Raw genomic sequence first — 24293 nt, 5'->3', positions numbered from 1 at the left:
CTCCACATGGAAAAAACTGAAATTCATCAATGCTTGCTGAATGTCTATGCTGATGAAACAGTGATGTGAGCACAGGGAGGTGGTGAATGGTGTGCTTCAGCAGTGGCAACAGCAGCAGTGGCTCATCTCTGCTGGTGCAGATTGTTACAAACATGGGCATGTGGGCTCTTGTTCACTGCTGGTGAAAATGCATACCTAATGGTGGTGAGTGTACTGAAAAACAGTTTTGTAGCTGCGAATTTGCTCTAGTCGTGCGATTTTACTCTTTACATTGTTTGTCATTTCCATGGCAATAATTAAGAGGCATTACTTTCAGACCAACCTTTGCAGAATGCGGCAACCTTTGCAGATGAGTTCAGTGTGGCCAGGCAAGCCAAAAGGCTGGACACTCACAATGTAATGTAATGTCAGTGGGAAGATGGTCCAGCATTGCGTTTAGAAGTAGCCCTTTTATGTAGAAATAATTGCATAATTTAAGCATGTTTGATGGGGACAGTAAATTAGGTGTGTGGCACAGGAGTTTGGGTATCTGTGTTTTGGCATATTCAGGGAATTTTCAAAATGAGAGATAGTATATTATGCTGTATTTGTCTTGCATTAATCTCATACTTTACAGCTTTTATTAGTCATCAGTGGCACCCGGAAAAATATTTCCTCTCCTTTACATGTCATTCTTAGAACCTCTCAATGCTTAATACTGCTATATGCTGAGGAAAGATGCAAGCAGAGTGTATTCCCTTTCCAGAGATACAAATTCTCCTGTTTAACTGTGCATGCTCAGATTGATTGCTTTGGTATCATGAATGAATTTTCAACCACATAAGATACAGAATTCACTGGGAATTTTGAAAATTTTCTTTTATAACGTAGATCTACGTAGGACCATCTGTGAAATTTTTCATGTTCCGCCAGTTCCAAAACTTATCTGTTGTTGATGCTCTCAGTCTCTGATTCTTTCTGTATCACAGTTTTGTTTTGAATCGCTTGAGTTGTGTGTGAAATGTACAACAAACTGCTGGGAAGTGTTTGGGGAATGTAAAGCAGATGTTCTGTGGGCCCTTTGAAACTGTACACATCATCAACAAGGGACCGTGTCTGAAGATACACCTCTCTGTGCCTACAATCCACACCAGCAATGTGCGTAGTGCCTCAGCATGGAGAGCTCTTGGGACTAATAAAATGATCTGCTTGTTGCTTGGCAAGTCTGTAGTGATGAGGTAAATACAAAGTCAAACCAGGAATTCAAATAAGTGAGCCAAGATCAACATGGTTTGTAGGTGGGCATAGGTATGTCTGAGAAGTAGCACAGGAGGGAGCAAAACCTGAGTTTAAGGACACCTCCTGGGTGAAGGCGGAGGCTTCTCACAGCACTGGGATCCTCAGTGTGGTCAGCACAACAGGTATATTGTGCTGCTCCGGGTTGATTTGGTTAGGCAAAGATCTGTTCAGTAGGAAACAAATAGACAGCGTGTCCCCATTTTATACTCACCATCATTCCTTCTTCCTCCACTTCTTCCATCCTTGTTTGATAGTTTCAACCTTGCTGGTGACTGCAGTAAATCAGCCCGTGCTTTTTAACAATATTTTCATTTTTCACTCAAAGGGACTTCCTGGTTCTACATTTTCAGTGTTTTACATCTAAAAACTTCTCACGTTATTCTATTAGGTTAGCTCAGATTGTGGCTGGGCCTTTCCCTTATCTGCAGTATGTGGCAGTTTCTCACACTTCTACCCTACTGGGCTAAAGCTGGCTAAAGTTTGGGCATCTGTACCTTAACAAGTAATGAGTATTACTGAAAGTGACAAACTTCGAACACATATAAAATAATTAGATGAATTACGTGATGTTTTACTGCACTGACAATGTTAGCAATCTTACTGTACAATAAAACTCATAATTTGTCATAATTTGACTTCTGCCTTTAGGTGAATTTTCTTTGGTTTGGTTTTTTTGGTTTGTTTTTTTTTTTTAGTTTTTTTTCAAGATTATTTTTCTAAAGGCAGAAATAACTGTGATACCTGTTGCAATTAGGCTTTATGTGTATGGTCAGTATTTTGGGCATGTCTGTATTTCTGGTATGTGGCAAAACAACATTAAGTCAGCTCATTCTGTTGAGCTGCATGTCATCAGTAGGTCAGGATGCATGGAGACCATCTGTATCCTTTTCCAAATGTTGCAGCATGGCAACCTGCTGTGGCATACTTTTTTGTTTAGTTATTATCATTCCTTTTAACAATCACAGTCAGTAACTAATGAAGCTGTATCAGACCTGCCCTTTGAGATGTGCTAGTAGTTAGATGTTCCTAATAAAGTGAACAGCACAGAGCTCTGTGCTTTGTGGCTAAGGAGAAACATGAGGACTTCGGAGAACTAAGTTCTGTTAGCTCTGCTGCAGGCTTCCTGGCAGAACCTGAAAGAGATTTGCTGAACTTCCATGGCCTTGTTTCAAGGAAAAGGACCTTCTCGAATTGGAATTCTTGTCCATTCTATATAACAAGATGACTTACGCTTTTCCTGCAATCTTCCAGTTGTTTCAGGCTCAGTCCATAAAACATCTAGCCCATTTACTTAAACGGGATCTTAGTCAGGTCTTTACAACAAGCTAGAAGCAGCAGATCCTGAGCAAGTACCTAACACAATGGGGCTCTGAACTGAGCCCTCTACTGTAGCAGAAATTACAGAAATACTGCTAATATTTTAGGGAGAGCAAAAGGTATATGGTGAATTTGCCAAACCCTGTAGCTTACCCTATAAGCATACCCCCAAAATGATGCTTTCATATATCTTCTTTATAGTGTGGATGTTTGCCAGTCAGTATTACTCACTTCAGAGACCAAATGTGACTCATTATTGAATTACTACAATCTGTGCTGATGTAGAAGCACCCCTGACACATCTTGTTGTGAGCCATTTTTTCAGAGTAATTGCATTAGTAATAGCCGATTACACAGCAATCTTGTGTTCCTACAAAATTAAGGTAATTACTGTAGCTAGAAACACATCCCTCTGTATTCTGTCCTGGCAAGGAAGCTGGTAAAAGGCAGTGCAACGTTTCAATTCTTTGTAACAAGAGAAACATGAAGCTGTAATTACATTATTGGTGTGGGGGAGGGGAAGTTTTTACATTTGAAAGGAGCATGGAAACAAAACTGTGATTTGAAGCTGCGCATTCCTATTCCATAAAGGAAAAAAAAAATCTTTTGTATTTAGGCTTCCAGTATGGAAGAAATGTATTTGAAATACATGAATGAAGTTGTGTTCTCTGTTTCGAAAGGCACAGATGTTTGCCTTTGAAGTAGATTTATTGTGCAAGAGATGTATTCTTCTTTGATCTGGATGGTCCAGCAAACCTGATATGGATTTATTGTTATATTGAATTAAATAGTTATTAATTTGTTCATATGGCAAACCTCATGAATACTGGGGTCAGCTTCTAATTAGTCTATGTGCAACAGAATTTAATTTGTGCTACAGCTTTCACCTTTTCTTGTGTCTTGGGGGAAAATATGATATTTCACATTCATGCAGTATTAGGTGTTTAATGTATCAGCTGAGGAAAAGCAGACAAACCATCCTCTGTAAGCTTCGTTAAGTAATCTAGAAAGGGTATTAGTCTTTTCACAGCTATTATGCAGCATCAAAATTCATAGACAGAAGGTGCCACTTGGCACCCACAGCTTGTGTTTGGGTTTGAGCAGGTGAAAGGGTGTTGCCTGATGCAAGTTTGCAAATTTTACTTTCTGCTGCCTTACTGTACCATATTTGAATTGCTGAGTGCAAGCTGATAGCCTTGGAGTAGAAAGAATTGCTCATCTGTTTTCCTGCATTATAGGATGTGTAAAACTGATAAGAATAACATAGTGCTCCAAATTGTTTTGATTATGAAGGTAAAGCCCACCAACTACATATGGATTGTTCTGTCAACACAGCAGATGGAAAAAGCATCAATTTAAGCTAAATTCATTTGATGCAAGTGTTGTATGTAGTTGTCACCTATTAGCAATGCTTATGGTGAAAGAAGTGGCTCTTTTGAAATGATCAGAAATCACACGGAATCAGAGTAGCTACTTCAGAAACATTTTTTTCATAAAGAGTTATGATGAAAGAAAATACTGCGTTTCTCTGGTGCAGGGCTTCTCCCAACAGGACTGGGGAAACAGAAAACAACTACATTGTGAAGCTGTTCCTATTTAGTGTTTATTCTTCCCCATTTTCATATTGCTCTTCCAGCCTTACTTCATCACTGCATACATTTTCTCTTGTGCCTGTTTCAGAAGCCTATTAAGATTTACATACTGTCAAAAGCAGAAACAGGCAATTCTTGAGAATACTGACCGCAGTGAATATAATCATCATCATCAGAGGTTGCTGCAGGTCTGCCGTGATTTGGAAACTGTCCATGCTACTGCAGATATAATTAAGGAAAAGGTACACATTGTTGTCAGAGTCCAGTAATAACGTTCAAATTGTTAATACAGCTTAGTTAGTCACTATTCTTTGTAAAATTCAGAGTGGCAGCAAATATTTCCATTTTCCAGACTTTTCTGAATTAAGGGGAATGCTGTTCTGTCTCTAGGAGTAAGATTGTTATTGATCTTTCTTTTTTTTCCCAATTACATGTACATATATACATAATGTGCACACACACGTGTGTATGCATCTTATGCAGAAATTATTTTTTCTGTCTTCAGTAGAAATGTATAGACAGATCTTTTTGTCACTTCTAGGTTTTATCATTTCTCCTTCATTTAAGAAATACTTGGGTTTCTTTAGAGCTTGAAACTACTTTTTACTGAGCATCTGTCTTGTAGAACTGCTTTGTTCAGTTCTGCAACTTTCACATAACTGTTCTTTGCTCTAAGTGCATATGAGCACATTTAACAGCTGTCTTCTTCATCAGAGCAAGAGATATAGAGTAAATGTAAATGGGGAGAGCTGGGAAGTGACCTCTCATCTATAAGCTGGGAGAGGTACAGGCAGTGGCAAGCTCTGGCTGCCCAGGAAATGGTGATACTTAACTGCTCCCTTCTTTTTGAAAATTTGAGTTAATATGACGTGTGCCTCGCTCCCTTAGGAATGGCATGGGCCCATATTTATATTCAAGGCCATGCTGGATGTGGCTCTGGGCAGCCTGGTCTGGTGGTTGGTGACCCTGCACACAGCAGGGGGGTTGAAACTAGATGATCCTTGTCATCCTTTTCAACCCTAGCCATTCTATGATTCTATATGGGCTGTTGAAATAATTTCTTCCATGGAGCCGTCCTTGCAATTGGAGCTACTAGCGAGATTTTCAGAGCTATACGTGGCATCTTGAATGTGCTCTTTTCTGCATTATAGTACTAGGATAAGCAATGAGGAAAAGTTTTCCTTTCTGATGCAGTCAGTTTTAAGCAATCAAGTGAAATTGGTGGGAGCGTTTCACTCAATTTCAGTTAGTTATGAAAGCCAGTGATACTATGCAGGGACTTGCTCATACCCTGCTTTGTCCCTCTGCACTTCACCCACTTCCATGACTTTGTCTCTTTCGGGGATAGTCTTGTATTTGTATAGTGTCATTCATTGTTTCCTTCAGTTCAGTGAAATGCTTTACTAGAGTATGGCTGTATTGTATAGGTGGCATCAACAAACTTCATTGAATGCAGAATTGTGACAGCCTATTTATCAGGCAGCAACATCAGACTATATAATCCTGGATAATTTCTTAACTTCACATGGAAGTAAATGGATTACACAGCGGTACATGGATTTAACTTTGCATGAGGCAGCTGCCCTGTGTTAATATAATGAGTGAGAAACTAAGTTGATTTTTCAATAGGTAAATAATAAGATCTACCATTTGTATAGAAAGGTCAGAAGCAGCTTTCTTGAGATGTTCGTGTTTTTCTAGATCTCAGGCAAGAATATAGCATGTTTTTAGGAAGGTTCATGAAATTGGCAGCAACAAAATCTTTTAAATATCTACTCAGATTTCTAAACTCTGTTTTAATGAAGCTGGAAAAGAAAGTATGCACTACAAATTCAGTTGTATTAAAATATCTGAAATATGATTTGGTAGATGGCTCTTCTGACAGTTAACGTTTCTAGCAATTTCTTGAGTAAGGGGCAAACACATTGTATCTGTGTTGAACTAACCTCTAAAGATAATGCAATCATTTCCGTGTGTCATGTCGTAGAAGATTCATAGCATTTGCTGTGAGAGTCACATCTGTATCTCCAGGGAGACACCTCGTTGTCTTTGGCAGACTGGTACAGGAGAGTGATAGGCTCGGACACAGGGAGAAGCTAAATACAGTTCATGAAGTTAGACGAATATTGCAGCATCACATGTGACAAGTTTTGGAAAGAGCTTCTCTAAGAGCCAAAAAAATGCTTATGTTTCTCTGCTTTCCACAGACAACTAAGGAAATTATAAATAATTTAAAAGCTTGTATATACCTTTATGTCATATCTTCCATATAACATAAGGAAAGAAAACAAGATGAGTTGTATTAGTAAGCATTTAGTTTTATTAACTTTCAAGTGTAAGTTTAATGAACTTACATCTTGAAACAAGATGATATAAAGCATGCACATCCTTAAAGAGACTTACATTGTGACATCTGCAGTATTAACATTCAGTTAAAGTATTTATTATTGTTTCTCAGAATGAGATGTTCGTAGTAAATAAAGGAAAGCTTTGTTTTGGTCCAAGTAAAGCCCATGCTTTGGGCTTTAAATTTTCTGATTTTCAGAATGTTCAGTGGTGTTGAACACAGCCTAAAGTTAAAGGAAAAAAAAAAAAAAAAAAACAGACAACACAAGGTCATATATATTATCTGGATATTCTGTAGGAAGCAAAATTTGGTATCTATGATTCATTTTCATAACCCATTCTAGCTGCACTGAAGATGAGATCTACTCTCTGATCTATTCTCAGACCTATTATTTGAGGATTCAGGTATTGGGTTTGGGTCCTGTACCTGTACTACAGCAGCTGTAGATACACATCTGTCAGTTTTAAAAGCCTAGAATATTGTTCTTGCTCATATAGAAAGTATGTGCTTAGCTAGACCTATAATAGGGTATTGAAAGCTTAACCTTGACTTAATCTTGAATGTTTTTCAAAGGCTTAACTGAACTGTGGCATTTTTCTCCACAACAGCAACCCAATGGTGAGGAAAGGGTTTTACCTATGCATAAAATCGCTTTTTTGTTACTTGTGGTCTATTTTCCATTAACTTTCTGTATAATCAATGAATATACAGATGTTAGAATTAAGAGATATCCAGGAAAGCTAGGCTAAGTAAGATTACTACAACAGGAACATAATAAATGGAAAATGCTTACCAATGTCATAGGCTTGCACCATTCTCCACAGAGAGCAATCTCCAGAAGAGACCTTCCTCAGTGGCAGTCAGCACTTAAACGGGGTCTAGGAGAGGTGCAGCCAGGCTCCATGCCTTCCAGTAGCACAGGTGAACTACCTTCACCTGTGCTCCCGTGGCTGACTGATTGCTTGCCTCAGGTGGTCAAACGGGTTCAAGTGTGATTCAGCAGTTCCCATACACTTTCCAACAATATCACCATGATCTAAATCACTAAAACTGCAGTTGTGTTCATTCTCTATGGTTGGCTGAACTGTTGCTGGGAAAACCCATTCTCTTTAGAGCTTTGTTTCCGCCACTAATTTTCTGGTAATATTTCTACAATCACTATTCTAGGAAGACCTTGAAGTGAAACTCTCCATCTTTCCTTTTTTCTTATCCCCAGATGTCTTCCTGCTATAGTCTTTTTCCTTTTTGGCTCTGAATGTGCACAAAACTGCTGCTGGCCTTTTCTCAACTCTGTTTATGCAGAAAGACCACCAGTGTTCTTTTTGTTTTCTCCAATAAATAGTTGAATTCTTAGAATACCAGTGGTTTTGGAGAGAGGGCAGTGCTGTGTGCTTGGTTTAAATTGTAAAAGGCAACAGGAACAAAATCATTCTTAGCACTTGGAAAAATCCTGACCTCAATCTACTTTTTCCTAAATTTAAGTCAGCGTATCAAACCAGGAAACAACGTCTGCAGCGTAAATTCTGTGGAGTTAGAAATACCCAGTTCCTCAAGATTTTGCTTTTGCTATGATAGAAATCAACAGAGAAATAGCTACAGGTAATACACTTGTAAATTATAAATGTTTTTCTTCAGAAATTACTTTTTAAAAATGCGCTGAAGTCCTCCAGGTTAAGCTTGTAATACTGTTCATCCTTTTCAGAGGTGTATCTCCTGCCATCTAGTGATAAATGAGAGAGAAAGAAAATTCAGAAAAATGGTTCCATCAGCAGCTGCATGCAGTCCAAAGCAACAGGTACAAATTTACCATATACATGAGGAAAACCAGACCTAGGCAGAGGAATACTTGTGCAGCTCCTACCGAACATAGATGTTGACTTTAAAAGGCAAGGCACTGGCCCTCGCTTAGTTTCTCTGTATAGCATAGTCAGACAGATCATTTTACACTGCCCTTTTCAAGCATCTGTACATTCTGCACAGTGCCTATAGGAAGTGTAGATACAGAGAAGAAAGAATGGGAGAACTCAAATTACTTGGAAAAAAAAATTTGGTCTGTAAACCTGATCAGCTTCATGGTTTGTTGTGGTTAGAACTAGAAGATGTCTGTCTTAAATGTCGGAGTTTCTTACTCTCCAAGTACCACTGTCACTTGTGTATTGTACAAGAGAGATAAAAAAAATTAAGAACATATCTCCCAAAATCATACAATGAGCGACAGTTACAACATCCACCACAATTGGTTATTGATGACTCATTCTCATCTTCAGTATACAATGGTTTTGGTCAGTACTTTTTCTGGTGTGATTAGGAGAAGAGTCTTAGTCTGCACACTCTATTTAGATTGCAGATGAGGTCAACATATCCGTTTGTATGATTGTATCTTCTGGCTAATTTAGATTTGGAAAGAAGTGATGTGATCATGGAACAGAAATTCCTTCTTGAGGGAATAATCCAGTGACTTAAATTAAAACAAATTTACTTCAGATCTATTGTGCATGCATCTCTGAAATATTTTGATTTCACATCAAATCACTTCAAAATAATTCTAATACTATCTTAGCCTAGAATGAAACTCCTAAATCCAGACGGACAGAAATTCAGAAATTACAAATCATAGGGCACATAGCATTACAGCAAAAAACTCTTGGACCATCAATCACTCTTTGAATTGTTCACTAAATACTGTACATATACTCTGGAAGTCAAAAGAGTAGATCAACGGCAGTCCTCAATCTCTAGAGCAAATGTCACCTGAGTAATATCTGAAGATACTGAGTAGGTGTGCTATAGAGCCTCTCTTCTTCAAGTACCTCATTAATTCAAATGTCTTGTTTTTAAAGATATTTTTAGAAGGGCTGCCTACTCAGTGACATTCTGTTGGCAAACAGAAGCCAACTTCACAGTCCTCTCACTTATTACTCACAAGCATTTGTCTTTTTCTGTTTTTTTAGTATAAAGAGATGATTGCTTACTGTGAAGATTCTTCTAAATTTCAACAAAGCAAAACACCGATTTGCTAGCTGGCTTTAAAAGTAATCAGAACAGGCATTTCAAACCTTGTAATAAAATGCATCATTCAGTTTGCATGTAGAAAGGTAAATCACTGTTTATATTTGGGAGGTTGAATACAATCAGAAAGATAAACAGCATATTTCAGCCCAATGCCATCAAATTACCACAAAAATTAAGTATATTTTAATTCTGCAATTAGTACTGTGTGGTTTGTTCATGAGAGGCATTGTAAAATGAATATATATCTGAGTAAAATATGATAGCATAAACATCTGCTAAAACAACTTATGTATAATGCAAATACGCTTACAAGAAGTTTCTTATGGCAACTGCCCAATATAGGATATTGATCTGCATTATTTCATTTGTCATAGCTGTCATGCCATAAGCAATCTGTTTAACATGCTTTGATTTTCAGTGACATTTGAAAAAATCCATTAACAAATTTTTAACTTCTTAGTCCAAATCAGCATATAGCTTCATTGTCCACAGAACAGGTTTTGAATATAACTTACAGCGTCCTTTGAGATATAGAATTGATTGTGGGCCCCAATTTCTCACTATGGTTTTACCCTGTAAGTTATAGAAAGAAACTGGCTGTTATTTCACAAGAAGCAAACCCTCTTATACAATAAAGACACCTTTAACACTGTTTACCTTTGGAGCACACCCGATTTCAACAATAAGAAAAACCATGAAGATGATACAAGCAAAAAGCACAACAGCTTTAGTTTTCTGAAAGAAAACAAACGCAATATTAGCTATTTTTTTCTTTCCTGCTGCAGTAAGCATAATGAAACAGTGACTATTATAAACATCTGCATGCATGCACTCTAAACTTCTTACCATTCTACCACGACTTCTGTCAGTCTCTTCTATCATCCGAATAGTCAATGATCTGCTTTGTTACTTTTTCACATACGAAGAGCTCAGTAGCTGACAATGATAAAATGTACAAATCTCAGTTCAGTCGGTCATGGTCCTTTACAGGTGCCTGTCTTGCAGGCAATAATGTATGCATGCAGATTCGTTGTGAGAATTAGGTATAAAGTATTTACCACCTTTTGTGATTAAGACTAGAAATTATGTCAGCCTCTTTTATACCAGAGTAGTTAATGACAGTTGGCCCCAGGAGATCTGGAAACAACCTGTACCTAAAAGCAAAACAAAAACAAAAAAAACAACCACAAGTTGACTAAATGTCAAGCATTCTTAGTAGGTGGTGCATACATGAAACTGCAATATTCAGTCCTCTTTTCTACTACACAAAACAAGTAACTAACGTAGTTTTTTCTTTTTCCTGACTCCACTACCAATGTAATTTTCTGTCACATTCTTCCTGTTTTCATTTATTTTATAAGTTTTGTGATGTCATAGAATTCATGTATTTGTAAAAATTTTATTTTACTTTCATGATCTTCTCATTAGATCATGAATTTATTATTATTTTTGTTTTTATTCTTTTATTGTTCCCTAGCTCATTACATAGGAGTATGTCTTCACTTTTTTGGTCTTCCTCTTTCAGGCCTTTACTCATTTGATTGCAAAAGCAATGACTGTATGCATTTATGTGATTACACTAACTGTAGTATTCACAAAGAAAGAGTTTTTTTGGTTTTTTTTTCTGTTTAAAGTTTTTCTTTTTAAAATGATGTGGTGATGTAGGGGAAATGCAAGTCAAAGCTTGAACCAGTGATTGAGCACCTGGTGGGAAGGCAGGGCCAAAGCTGGGGAGCTCAGCTGCATGTAATGCAATGCACCTGTGTGACCAGAAGGGTGGGGGAGGGGAGCCAGGATCCACCCCTTCCCAGACCTCATTTAAGAGTTGGTGGTGGAGGCAGGGGGATCACTGAAAATTTCTGCCTGCTGGAGGCTGCCTCAGGGTAAGTAGTTGCTTTGTTTCTGTGTGCTGGCTGTTGTATTTGAGCAAGTCCTCACTTGTTGCAGCCTGTGACTTTGCTGCTCTGCTGTTATTGCAGTGTTTTCCACTGTGTTACAGCATTATATATGTAAGGAAGTAAAGATTAACTTTTTATCCTTACAGATCTTTCCAAAATTAAAATGTGTTTCTACCACAAAATAAAAGGTTTTGTCTATATCTGTATATGAAAATCAAGCTAAGAACTATACCAAAAAATTTTGCCAGAGTAAAAGAAAACTAAACCGTAAGGGAGATAAAGTATTTAAAAGATTCTTGCTTTTCTGTATTTGGTAACATTAGAAACACAGCTTGAAAGGATGAGATTTGAGTATGATTGCTCAAATGTGTGCACTTCTGTGTCACTGACTGCTGCCCTCTGGGACTGGCTGTTCAGTCAGTTTTTGGTTCACCTCGGTCTGCTCATCCAGCCCATGCTCCAACAGTTTCTCTACGGGCATCTTTTGGGGTACGGCGTCAAAGGCCTTGCAGAAGTCTGGAGAGACAATGTCCTCTGGTCCCCACTCATACATCGGGTTGGTGATTTCATTGCAGAGGTTTATCAAGGTGTGAGTTCCCCTTGGTGGATCCACGATGACTACTTCTAAAGATTTTTGCTCTCCTGTGCCTGGAAACGATTTTGGGAACGAGCTGTTCCATCACCTTCCCAAGGTTCAAAATGAGGCTTCTGTAACTATAGAAAATAGAGTTGCTTCATTTTGTTTTATTTTCATATTTCGGGGGGGGGAAAAAGTACTGAAAGTTAGAGACCATCACTGCAGAACAATTAAGGTCTAATTGTTAACATTCGACATCTTTTTATGATGTGAATGTGACAGGAACTTAGGAAATTTAAAAGAGGAAAAGTCATGTCCCCAGGTGAAAACTGTGGGTCATTTTGGCTAACTGTAATGATTTAGAATTCGGGGAGCTGGATTATAGGCAAGAAACATCACTGTGGCTGCTGAGCAGTTCTTTGTTTAAAACAAAACAAACAACAACAACAAAAAAACCTGAGGGTGATATTTTATAAACAAGTCCTTGAAGGGATGAAGTCTGACATCTGACTTTCCTATGTTATGGGTGATTAAAAAAAAAAAAAAGTTGCAGGTGGCTTTTTGTGTATGCTGCTACTTCTTATGAGAGAGATAATGTCAACTTGGAAGCAGGTGTTACTTGTGTTCTCCAGAAACACTGGAGAATATTTTGCATAAATTTACTGTGAGCTGGATCATTAAAACTAGAGACAATTCACAGCTGTGGAGATTAACTCTCTTTTAACCCAAACCGCTTTCTCAAATCGGGAAGATATCTACTCTGTCCATATTCTACTTTGCTATGTGTTGAATCAAAATGAGGCAAAATCAACTTTCCTATTCATTCTGGCTAGACTCAGACCCCTCTTAAACTAGCAAGATTTTCACTGGTATCAGTTCTGATGAAGGCCTCTGATTTGCAAACTGTATTGGTTGTATTGGCTGTCATGGTTTTCCCTGAAGGCTTGTCTTTATGAAGTATCACGTTGGCTAAGATATTTGATATTTGGTTTTAGAATAGACTTTTGACATTTATGGCTGTGGAGAAGATGGTAAAGTATAATTTGGTGTGTTTTCTTTACATGAAGGATCTAGAATACCTTGCCAAGTCTATTTCTTTTTAGTTTGCTTTCTTGTAAGCGTAATTCATATTTGCAGTGGCTGCAACAATACTTTGATTACAGTTGGCAATAAACCACTTTATTTGATCTCTAGGCTACCATATCCTGAAAATAGGATAGTTTGTGATTTCTTCTTCATTAACTATCTCTTCCTTACTGTTTAGCCATGCACTACACTTTTCTTTGCCCTTCTCTGTAAGTACAGAGAATGCTTTCTCTGCTTGTTCAAATCTTCTTTGCTAGATTTGAACTCTTCTTCACTGCAACCACCTTGATAATCATATCTGCATGATGAACAAATATGAATTTACACACATGTGCCCACCTGATCAAGATTTGAGGCACTTACGTTGTATGAATACCTTCCCCTTGTTTGTGCAAATTTGCTCTTGAGGGTTTATTACAATGCCTGTTAATGTTTACTTGCAACTGTTTTCCTGTGTATGAGCAGGCAAAGGTCTCACTGCTATAGTGTTCAGCCCTTTAAATGCTTCAGTGAGGTACTGCAGAAAGTCTCCTCTCCTTCACCAAGAGTCTTTAATAGGTGTCCTTCTGTACCACAGGTCCCTTCATCTTCCTTTGCAAGCTCTAAACAAGTTTCCCACTTGCTTCCTCCTGAGTTGCAGGAGGGGATAGAGACTGTTGTTACAGTCTGCTTTTTTCTTTCCTGTCTTTTCTGAAGTAAACAAAAGGAATCTGTAGCAATTTGACCAAGGAAACTTCCATAATGTCATTTCAGTGGTTGCTTTGATCATTTATTAATAATTTAATCTTATTCACATCCACACATTAATGCTAACTTAACTGTAAAAGAGACTTGGCAGGTTTTTCCCCTGTACCTGTGTACAAATCATTTTTTCCCTTATTCAGTTTATTCTTCTTTCTTAGGGCTGAATTGACTGGATTTTGATTATCTGTATAGTAAATACAAAAGGGACATCAGGTGTGTTATGATAAAGGAAGATGGAACTTTCTAGATTGGTTTCTGTGAACTAGCTATTTCAGAACATCTGTATTGTGGTGACCATTCAGGACAGTAAGCACTCTAATGGCGTTAATAATGTAGCACAATATGAAATGTATTCACTGCTCTGAAGAAAGATGTGGCATTTGTCTATTCTGAATATATTAGCGTATAATACATGCTGATATATGACCTGAGGGCACCCATAGCCCCTTTAATCTCTGTCAGAAATGTCACATTTTGAATGAACTCAGCAAAGCTATAAGCTACATGAAAAATATTAAACCATCTTGAGTTTGTATGGCCATAATGAGGAATAATAAATAGACAGCTCTGCCCATTTGGATTCATCTGCTTGTGGCGCTGATTTCTAGGGGCTTATTCCTCCATAGCACACTGCAGGGCTGTGCCAAAATCATTGGACTGAGAAGCAAATCTAATTGACTTATGAGGAACAGATGTCTCTGAACAGCATTTCATTGCACTATGCGGATGAAACTTTAGTACCACAGAAAGTCAAGATTTGTTCAGTGTTGAGCCCAGAGTGCAGAGCCCAACACCTCCTGAGAATTGGGCTGCTTTCAATACCTGGGGGAACACTTTACCTAGGAGGAGCTTTTCAGCTGAAGCTCTCACACAGGCATTTGCTAAATCTGTGTTGCTGTCATTGCAAAGCCTGCTTGACACTGACTTTAAAATGCATTTATCTCACTTTGTCTCAGACTGCTTCATCCCTCCAAGTTTGGCAGTGTGGACTGTTAGCTGAACCTAGTTATCATCACTGTACCTGCTCTGCCTCTCTTTCTTAGATATTACAAAATTTTGCCCTTTTTGGTGTGGAAACTGCATCTCTCTACCTTCTTGTCATCCTTAGCTCCCAGCTGCTTTCATGGGAAAGTTAGCTTCACTCCTGATTTGCTGGAAAGCTGCAATGTGACAGGACTGAGAATTTTAACTGCACTTCACCCTGAGAGTGTTCCCATATGACAGAAAAATTAATCCTTATTAATGGTCTGCTACTTTGCTACATAGGAAAGTGCTTATACAGACTGGATGCCAGCTGTAGCAAATTGACTTGATGGGTCAGGAGATTGGTGCTTTCTGCAGTCCTTGAAAGTAAATCCTTTAACCTTACTGTACTAGTTTGCCTGCTTATTGTCCAGTATTGGTGTCTACTCTATACTGACCTGTCCAAAAGCAGTTTATTCATGCTGCAACTGGCAAATCAGCCTGGTTGTTCAAACTCAAATGCTGGACACCACATGTAATCTATTTTCCCTCTGTTCAGTTGTATAGAAGCCACTGCATTCTTACCTCTTCTACAGGAAGAGGCACGGATTTATTTTAATACTTAAAATTCTTGATTTATGGGTCAGTGAGTCTGGAGGAGGGGAAAAACAGCAAAGTTAGAAGATGATTAAATTTTACCAAAGAAAAGATATGATTAGATAGAAACAGTATACGTGAACTCTTAAAGAACAGGAGGAAAAAAAAAATGCAGAAAGCCTTGTGGAAAAGGAGACTAGCTGCTGTCCTGTTGTATGCTTAAGTGAGAATCTTCTTGTGCCAAGCAAAAAAGAAAGTGCTGTGAGGCAAGGTAGTGTAATTTGTTTTGTGGCTTTCTTCCCATTTCCCCCCCCAGATCTGCTTCTTTCTTGAGAGATGACAAGCATAAAATCCACATCATTACATAGACTTTTTCTTCAGACAGTGAACTCCTATGTGAATAGGGGATGATTTATGAATTGATTCCCAATGGTAAAGAGTCTTTGAAAAGCAGTCATTAACCATGAATTAGATAGCTAGAAGATGAGTGAGCTACTAATCATGTGATCCAGTCACTGGCTTATCACAGGTAATTGATGCAGTCATTCAACATCATTTAGCCAAGGTTAAGAGGCCTGGTTCTGATACTTGCAGCTGAGATAATCTCTAATCGTGCAGATGGTGCCTTGACTTCAGAGGAAGGGGTTTGCACAACTGGCCTCAGAAGAAGTGAATGATCTATGCTGATAAAACTTAGGTTCATAATTTTTTGTTTCCCTCAAATCACAGAATCACAGAACAGCCCAAGTTGGAAGGGACCACAAGGATCATGGAGTCCAACCCCCCAGACAGGGCCACCCAAAATCCCAACCATCCCAACCCTATGTCTGATAGAATGCTATGCTGTCAACAGTTCCATTGCTAGCAATTGAATGGAAGAGTTAAAGATCCAAATTCCCACACACCTACTGATCTAGACTAAATTTTAAATTGCAAGAATATTTTTTCTTACCATTTTTGTCTGTAAAACCTAGTAATAAAATTGCTTCCCCTCATAATAGTTGCTGAAGAGCATGATTAAAAATGAAGCGTCACTTTGTGTGGTTCATAACCCCATATATATGCATACCTTCATTTCCTAGAAATTCATTTTTTCCCATCTAACACCAATGTGGTTTTGGAGTCCACAGACTTACATAATGTTTCAGTAAAAAATTTCTGAAATGTTCATTATGGAATTCAGAGCTGCTTTTTTTTTTTTTTTTTTTTTTTCTTAATTATCAGACAGACCTATTTCCACTGCCTCAAAACCTGTGTCTTAATTTATGATTTGGAATGCTCAGATTTGCCCTAAGATCAATTGAATGTTTATCTGTACATGTATTTGTGCACATTGGATTTTTTTCTAGTGATTTTGAACACTAAGTATGCTCATTTTTTTTTTTTCTGTGAGAAGGAAGATAACACAAATATAGCATTTTATACAAGTGTTTTGTTACTTCTATTTGTAATTAATTTTTGTAAAAATTTATAGGCAACTTTAGAGACCAAATTGTTCCATGCCTCCTCTTTTCCTAGGCAAGGAGTTGAAAACACCTTCACCAGGTAGCTCAGTGGTGGTTGAACAGCAGTCTGGGAGTCTGCAGGGAGTGCAGTCTGCATCTGGTCTGTCTCGTATTCCATTTGTATGTCAGTCTTATTTCCATACTTGTGGTACTCTTGTTACTGGGGTTTTTTTACTCTCTTTTTGCAGGCGTTCATGTTTTTCATACCTTTGCAATATGCCATCCACGTATTTTTATTTAGTTCAGTGTGCTTTGAACACTGTGACAATAAAGCTTTGTTGTAATATCGCAGTCTCCAAATCCTCCGGCAGGCCATCACTTACCAGATAGTTGTAGGGCAAAATGGTTCCCAGAAACTGAAGTTCTCTTTTGTGCTGTTGTTAGTGTCTGTGTTGGTCAACCACAAGGGTAAATCCAGAAATCCTTTGTGTGGAGAGCAGCAAATCACAGAATCACAGCTGTTTGGCTCTAATCGAGTATGATTGCATCCAGCTGACCAAGTTGTGAGATATGCAAAAGAGGAAAGCAGCTGCAAGTAACAACTTTGCCAAAGCTGTGCCCAGTGATCTCTTCAGAAAGTTGCGGCTGCTCTCTCAATGTCCTGCACTTCAGTTTTTTGAATGAACACAAAATACATTTTCAGTGTTGCATAATTTTTTTTTTTTTTTTCTGTTGAAATCCTGCTTCAGCAGTCCTGAGAGTTGTACTCCTGCCCACTTACATCTTTCTTCCTAGCAGCTGTGAGTGTTACCCCCCCCGGAGCTCCACACAGACTGCTTTACACTGGTCTTTCAGAGGAGTCCACCTCTAAAAGAGAGTTGCCTCCAGAGAAATATTGATATTTACAGCTCTGGGCTGTTGCAAACATCCAAACATCCATAAAGATCGTCATCTCTTTGGGGGATGTTTCTTGAATCCTGAAAATAATTTATTTTTTTTCCTGTATAATTTTTTTTTTTTTTTTTTTACTGTAGCATATGTAAACCAGTTATCTGATCAGCAAGATAGTGTAGCTCTCTGTATTCACGTGCAGGCACTTAATGACAGATTTAAAAGAAAGCTTATTTACAATGAGAGATTTTCACTCTGAAGTTTTGGAAGCTGCTGTGTTGCTTCTTAACTGGACTATTTTTGCAAGCAGCAACTATACTGCCCTCTGAATATTACTCGAATCTTCCCTATGCATACTGTAAAATGCAAGTTTTCCTCCTCACTGAAGCATAGGTAAAGCATTCTTGTTTTCATTGTCTTTCAGCCAATGATGTTTTCAGTTTTTGTCACTCTAATACAAATGTAATTTAATAACAATATTCAGTCAAATACAGCTGGTGCATTTTGTGCTGTTAGCAAGTACAGAATGTTTTGTTTGTACTTGCAATTCCAAGTAAATCAGCCATTTATATTGATTAAAATGTTAAATAAGCAAGTTTCTTTTTCAAGTAGAGCAACACTTCCACCTTGCGGCCATCTAATCTTCTGTTTCATTTGGAAGCGCAGGACTTCCAAACAGTGCAGTCTGCCCAGCTGTCAGCCTTCTGTGCATTCAGGTGAAAGCGTGTATTAAAGCACAAAAATTATGGCACTTAAACGTTTTGCATGGAACACCCTAATGTGTTCTGTATAGTCTAAAACTCAAACCATTTATTCAAAACAGGGAGGAAAAAAAGCTGTAAACCTTGACCCTGCAAATACTTAAACCTTTTATTCTGGAAACCCCTCTCGCAGAACAGCTTGGGTTGGAAAGGACCTGGAGGACCATCAGGTTCCAACCCCCCTGCTACAGGCAGGGTTGCCAACCACCAGATCGAGTACTGGATCAGATTGCCCGGGGCCTGTCCTAGCTGGCTTTAAACACCTCCAGGGACAGGGCATCCACAGTCTCACCGGGCAGACTGTTACAGCACTTCTCCACTGACAGATCTCTTCTTTGCTGGCTTGTGTTAAGTTTTTCATGGGCCAGGACTCCTAGGTCCTCAGCATTGCTGCTCTCAAGGAGTTCTTCTCCCAGTCTGTATCCATACCTGGGATTACTGTGACCCAAGTGCACAACCTCACACTTTGCTTTGTTGAACCTCATTAGGTTCAGATGGGTCTGAGAAAGGCAGAAATAAAATTATTGTCCCATACCTGAGAATGCTTTTTGGTGGTGAAGAATTTATTGACTAGTTTCTTACAGGGCTTGAGAAATCTATAATTAGGTGTGAGTTTTAACTTTAATAGGTGCAAGTCTTTATGTTTTTATTACAAATGCAAATGAAGGCTCAGCAAAAAAAGTATTTTTCCCAAATTCTGTAGCATAAGAGCATCGTTCTCAGTGGATGTATTTCAAGCCTGTTCAAAGATGTGATTCCACTTTGAATTTACAAAAGGCAAAATGTCTTAAAATATATATGCATAATTTTTTCTGTAAGGGGCATCAGCCTTTTCGTGACTGAGGAGAAGACTAGTGCCTATGCATAATAGCTATTACAGGTCACAGAAAAAGTCTATTAAATCTGCTTTTTCTGCTCAATAAAGAACACCTGGCTTGCCAATGTTGTCATAAATACAGTTTACTGGTAATTAGTGTGCATTATGCTAATAGGCAACTGGAGTGGGGAGAAGGATATCAAAACAGTGATTGACACAACAAATTTGTAATGTTTAACTAAAGTTAATTTGGAAATAAATGTTGAGTGCTGTAACCAGGGATAAGATACTCTATGATGTGTGGTGGAAAAGGGGTTCAAACGAAAATGCTGCAAAAGACAAAGAAAATGTAAATATTTTGGGAGAAAAAGAAACAGTTTGCACTACATAAACCTAATTAAGATTTAATGGACATGGGGATATTTCTAAACATACAGAATGGTATGATTTCTTTAACAGATTGAATCAGATGGTTTTGAAGGCACAAAATGAAAAGATTTCATGGGTAATCTGCATTGCAGCAGGCAGGAAGGAGGAGAATTGTTTAGGGAACGAGAATGGCTATAGGTTTTATTTTGAAATCATATTAATTCTAAGCTATGAGATCTTAAAAATGAGATTTTATTATAACACTGCTCCACTGGATGTGTCAGATCTTAACTGATATACATAAACCTATCTGAAAGTCATCAGTACTGCTTTACTAAGTTTTGGTAGGCCAGGATTTGTCACATATATGCTGACTTTATAGAAGTGTATTTTTAAATATTAAATAAATGCATAACTAGCATGAAGGCCAAGCAGGCACAACTTTGAAAAACTGCGTTTTGGAAAGTAATAATAAAAAAAAAATATAATAAAAACTGTAATCCTGAGCTTTAAAATCATGATGATTTTTCCTCCTTGCTTTTGCTTATTCTTAAGTCTTTGGGCCGAGGTTCCTTCAGCATTTGCCGAAGCTAGCAAAAATGCCTGTTGTTCTGAATTCAGTCAGGGCCCATGCTTTTGGCTAGCTGAGAGCAGAAGATGATACAGCTCTTCACTTAGCACAACTGCCCTCTTCAGTTTAAGTACCTGAAGTTGCTTTAAGGAATCCTAAAAGAAGCTGCCTAGCATGAGTGTCCCCCAAATACTCATTTCTGTATACAAAAGAAGTGCATGCAGCTCTTGCACAAAGCTTTGGAGTCTACACTGTGAATGGTTTTAGTAGCAGTGAAGATCAGCTAGTGTGAAATCCACCCCAAAAATGCTGGTTCCTAAATCTTTGATCTTTCAGAACAGGGGTGCTTAGTAAAGCAGGATATAATCCCCCATAACCGAAATAAGACTAAAGGGCAATCATAGGAACTTATAGCAATGTAAGTGATCCTCACTCCTCACCGAATTAAGTATCAGAGTTGTTATTATATGCATTACAAATTTAAAAGTAAATGATAGGACACAAAATAGTGACAGAAAAAGAGCTGCAATTTACTGATGAACTTCACCAATTGGTGAAATTTCATTTGTTCTGCTGATAACGCTTAGCTCTCAACTTCCTTTCAAGCATCACGTCTGCCTTAGAAATCCCTTGAGGTAATTTATATCCTGGGTAAATTACAAACTATTCCCTGGTGCCCATTTCTGACTTGCTTTTTTTTTTTTTTTTTTTTTTTTTTTTTGTCCTATTCTCTGAAATTATATAAAACTAATCCATAGCTTTTGCTGTGAGTTATTAACATGTTACTTCATGTACTGTCTCACCTCGTTATCTCCTTGTCTTGTCTGAAAAGCAGCTAAGTAATTGAAAATTGTCTGAAAGTACAGCCACGAAATTGTCAGAGTTCTTTGTGAGCTGTCACGAGGTTCTCCATTAGCTTGGGAAGTCAGTGTGCTGGTCATATGAAACAGGGCTGTAGTTTGCTTTCAACTATTGCAACGTTAAACTTGAGAGCAGAGTTATGTCAATTCCTGTATAAAGCTTCCTCATTATTCTGAGTCCCTATCTAATTTTTGTATGCTAATTTTGCAGTCTGACCTTTACATGAGTAGACAGGTGGGAAAATGCATGTACCCTGTCAGCTGCTTAATGGTTTCCTAATCTGAATAGACTGTTCTGTATCAAGTGCACCATCTGGAAATACCCTTCTGCATTGAGCTGCTCTGCATTTAAACAAATATCGGTGAGACTGTCTGACAAGTGAAGCACTATATTAAAGCTATACCTTTTTTGTCTGAAGGAAGTCTTAATTCCTGTATCATTTTTAGCCAAAAAAAGTGGATTTTCCAAGTTTCTTTCGTAAACTGACGCTAGCTGCTATGCAAATGACGAATCCCTGCTTTAATTAAGCCCTGAATCGCAGTTGCAAGGGTTGTATTACAGCTCTGTACGCACACAAGTTGATTATACACTAAGGAGCAATCCAGTTAGCCTTTCTGAGCCAGTAGGTTCATTTGGAGCAATTGTTTTTGAGGGGCTTCTAAATGTAACTGCTTCTGCAGCATGGCCTCTGCAATGCCTTCTAGTACCACAGTTACACTGTGAAGTGCGCAGAGAAGTACTCCTTCTTCTGGAGTGGGGTTCTAAAATGTTACGTGATCATTTTATTAGGTAATCATTAATTCCTGGGTTACAGTACGGAATAAATTCATTAGGCACTGCAACTGTGATGGTTAAAGCTATAATGTCCCATTGTACCAATCTCTTCAGCTAATGAGTCACGGCCTCTTTAGTCTCTCTGCTTGTAATTGTTTCCTGCAGCTGAAGACCCTCACCACATTTCTCGACTGCTTTTCTGGTTCTAGAGTACCCTTCTTTTTTCAGTGCAGTGACCAGAAGTACAGCTGGTGTCAAAGATGGAATGGTAGGATAGTGATGTTTTTGAGTTTTTGCCTGCTTTCATTATAATTCCTAGCATTCCATTTGCCTTTGTAAATACTGCTGGGGTTTAGAATGACGTTTTTAGAGAACCATGCACAATGAGTCTAAGCTGTTTTTCTGGAGATAATTTAGACCGTGATTATGTGTATGCGAAATTAGAATTGTTTTCCTCTGTGCATATTACTTTGCTTGCATCAGCATTTAATTTCATCTTCCATTTTATTATCCAGTTGTTCAGAATCATGCGAGCCTCCTGTTCATTTTCAGTATTAAATTTGTATGCCAAATAATTTCATTGCATTAGCAAACATTGCAACAAAGTTTTACTTGTTTTTTAGACCTTGGCGTTTGTCTTTAGTGCAGACCAAAGGTTGATCTAATCCTCAATGGAAGTGAGATATGATACAGGGGAATGTGCAAGTGAATGAAATGTAGACAAAATGGTTAGGAGTTGGTTTGGGGTTTTTTGTTTTAAATTTTTGATTGAAACAAATCTTTCTGCCTTCTCTTTGCTGTGATGAAACAAATGGCTTTCAAATCATAGTTTAAAGGGCATTTTTAATTAGGTATTTTTTTGAGAGTCTGATTATGGAGATGTCATTCCAGCTGTCTGCAAAATTTATGTCTGAGTTGTGGAAATGTAAGCCATGCTTTAAATAAAAGAAGAGCAATAAAATAAGACTTACTGAAGTTGGCTGCAAAGAATACTTGTTTACAGTTCTGGCCCTTTGTATTTCCAAAGGCCAAAGCTCTGGAGAATGAAGAAATACTTCTAAAACTCCACATCTCTCTGTATTTTGGAGTATTATTACCAAAATATGTTTGAATGTGAGCACGTGGATTGCTTTGGGCAGCTAAAAGACAGCTTTTGTGGATATACGTATATAAATTTGTAATAGGTGCACTTAACTGTTTAGTGTGATGTGTAAGATCTTGTGGACCTCCTTGCCCAGACAATTCTGGAAATTTTAAAAGGGACCTAATCCTATGAGTCTTCAGCATTTCAAGTAATCTGTGCATTTAGAACTTCAAGTAGACATTCGTACAAAATCATTCCAAATTTCATGAGCTTGGTGCTGAAAGTTCCTCTTGATTTTAGTAAACCATGGTTCAAATTTATGACTGGAAATAAGGAAATTACTAGCAAAAATGAATTTTGAAGTGCTGAACAATGCTAATGTACACAAATTAGAGTTCACTGTATTGTTTTCATGTTTTGGAATCTCGTAAGTTTACCAGATAGTGTAGGGGGAAAAAAGCCTTCCCCGAAAGCCTTCCCCAAAAGCCTATTGAATGTGATGGAAAATACTTCGTATGCTTCCAAAGGTGTGTATCAGACACTGAATCATAGTCGGAGTGATTATTGGAGGAAGAGCAAAGATGGACTGACAGGGCAAAATGGCCTTGTGGTTTCGCGTTAGTCGCTAATGGCTTGGCATCTAGAACATACTCAGCTATGCTAAAAGTGAAAAACAGATTATGTAATAATGTTCTGCAACGTTTCTGTCAGTCCGTGTGCTCCAGAAAACAGCATTATGAAAGGATGATATTTCACTGTGCTAAGTAGAATGTCAAAGTCAAATGTGAAGAACCTTTATAAGACTCTTTGTACTCTAAAAGTTTTCCTCAATTCTGCTGTGCCATTTACACTTTATGGGCCTCACATCCTGGTCCTGCTACATCAAAACTCTTTGGAGGAATTAAACATGTCTTCAGGTGCTTTGCTAGACTCAAATTAAGGCACTTCATAACATGTAATTTTAATTCTGGAGTAGCCAGTAGAACCTCTTCGTTAAAGTGTACAGACCCAGTATTTGTGATGGCATAGGAATAGGAAAACTAAACACGTAGCTTGTGTAAACCAAGATACATTTATATTGTGTAAAAGTAAGCTTCAGCCTCTGGACTGGTTTATTACAGATGAATAATATGAAATACAACAGGAACATGAGCTCATTTCATGTCTGTAAGCAGGTGAACAGGAAGAAAGATTTCCATGAAGTATAGAAGTACAAGATGTGACCTAAAAAGACTGTATGACGGTAACAGTCTGAAACTGAACTTTTCCTGTGTTGCAGTAAGCTAAGATGTTCCATATGTAGTATTTA

General features: G+C 38.0%; 1 protein-coding gene across 1 annotated transcript; it reads right to left on the bottom strand.

Moving 5' to 3' along the window:
• Positions 1-8165: 8165 nt before the first annotated feature.
• Positions 8166-10428, bottom strand: LOC122157512 (spexin prohormone 2-like). The gene is made up of 4 exons (XM_042813209.1): positions 10393-10428; positions 10204-10281; positions 10062-10119; positions 8166-8254 (listed from the first exon to the last, which is right to left on the bottom strand). Exons 1-4 carry the CDS (start codon positions 10426-10428, stop codon positions 8166-8168), a joined length of 261 nt encoding a protein of 86 aa, XP_042669143.1.
• Between the last annotated feature and the right edge of the window lie 13865 nt (positions 10429-24293).

This window comes from Centrocercus urophasianus, unplaced genomic scaffold (assembly GCF_019232065.1).
Source record: "Centrocercus urophasianus isolate 14NV4802_14NV808 unplaced genomic scaffold, USGS_Curo_1.0 seq_14, whole genome shotgun sequence".
Taxonomy (NCBI): Eukaryota; Metazoa; Chordata; class Aves; order Galliformes; family Phasianidae; genus Centrocercus; species Centrocercus urophasianus.
The sequence above is the reverse complement of the archived record's forward strand: the minus strand, read 5'-3'. Positions and strand labels throughout refer to the sequence as shown.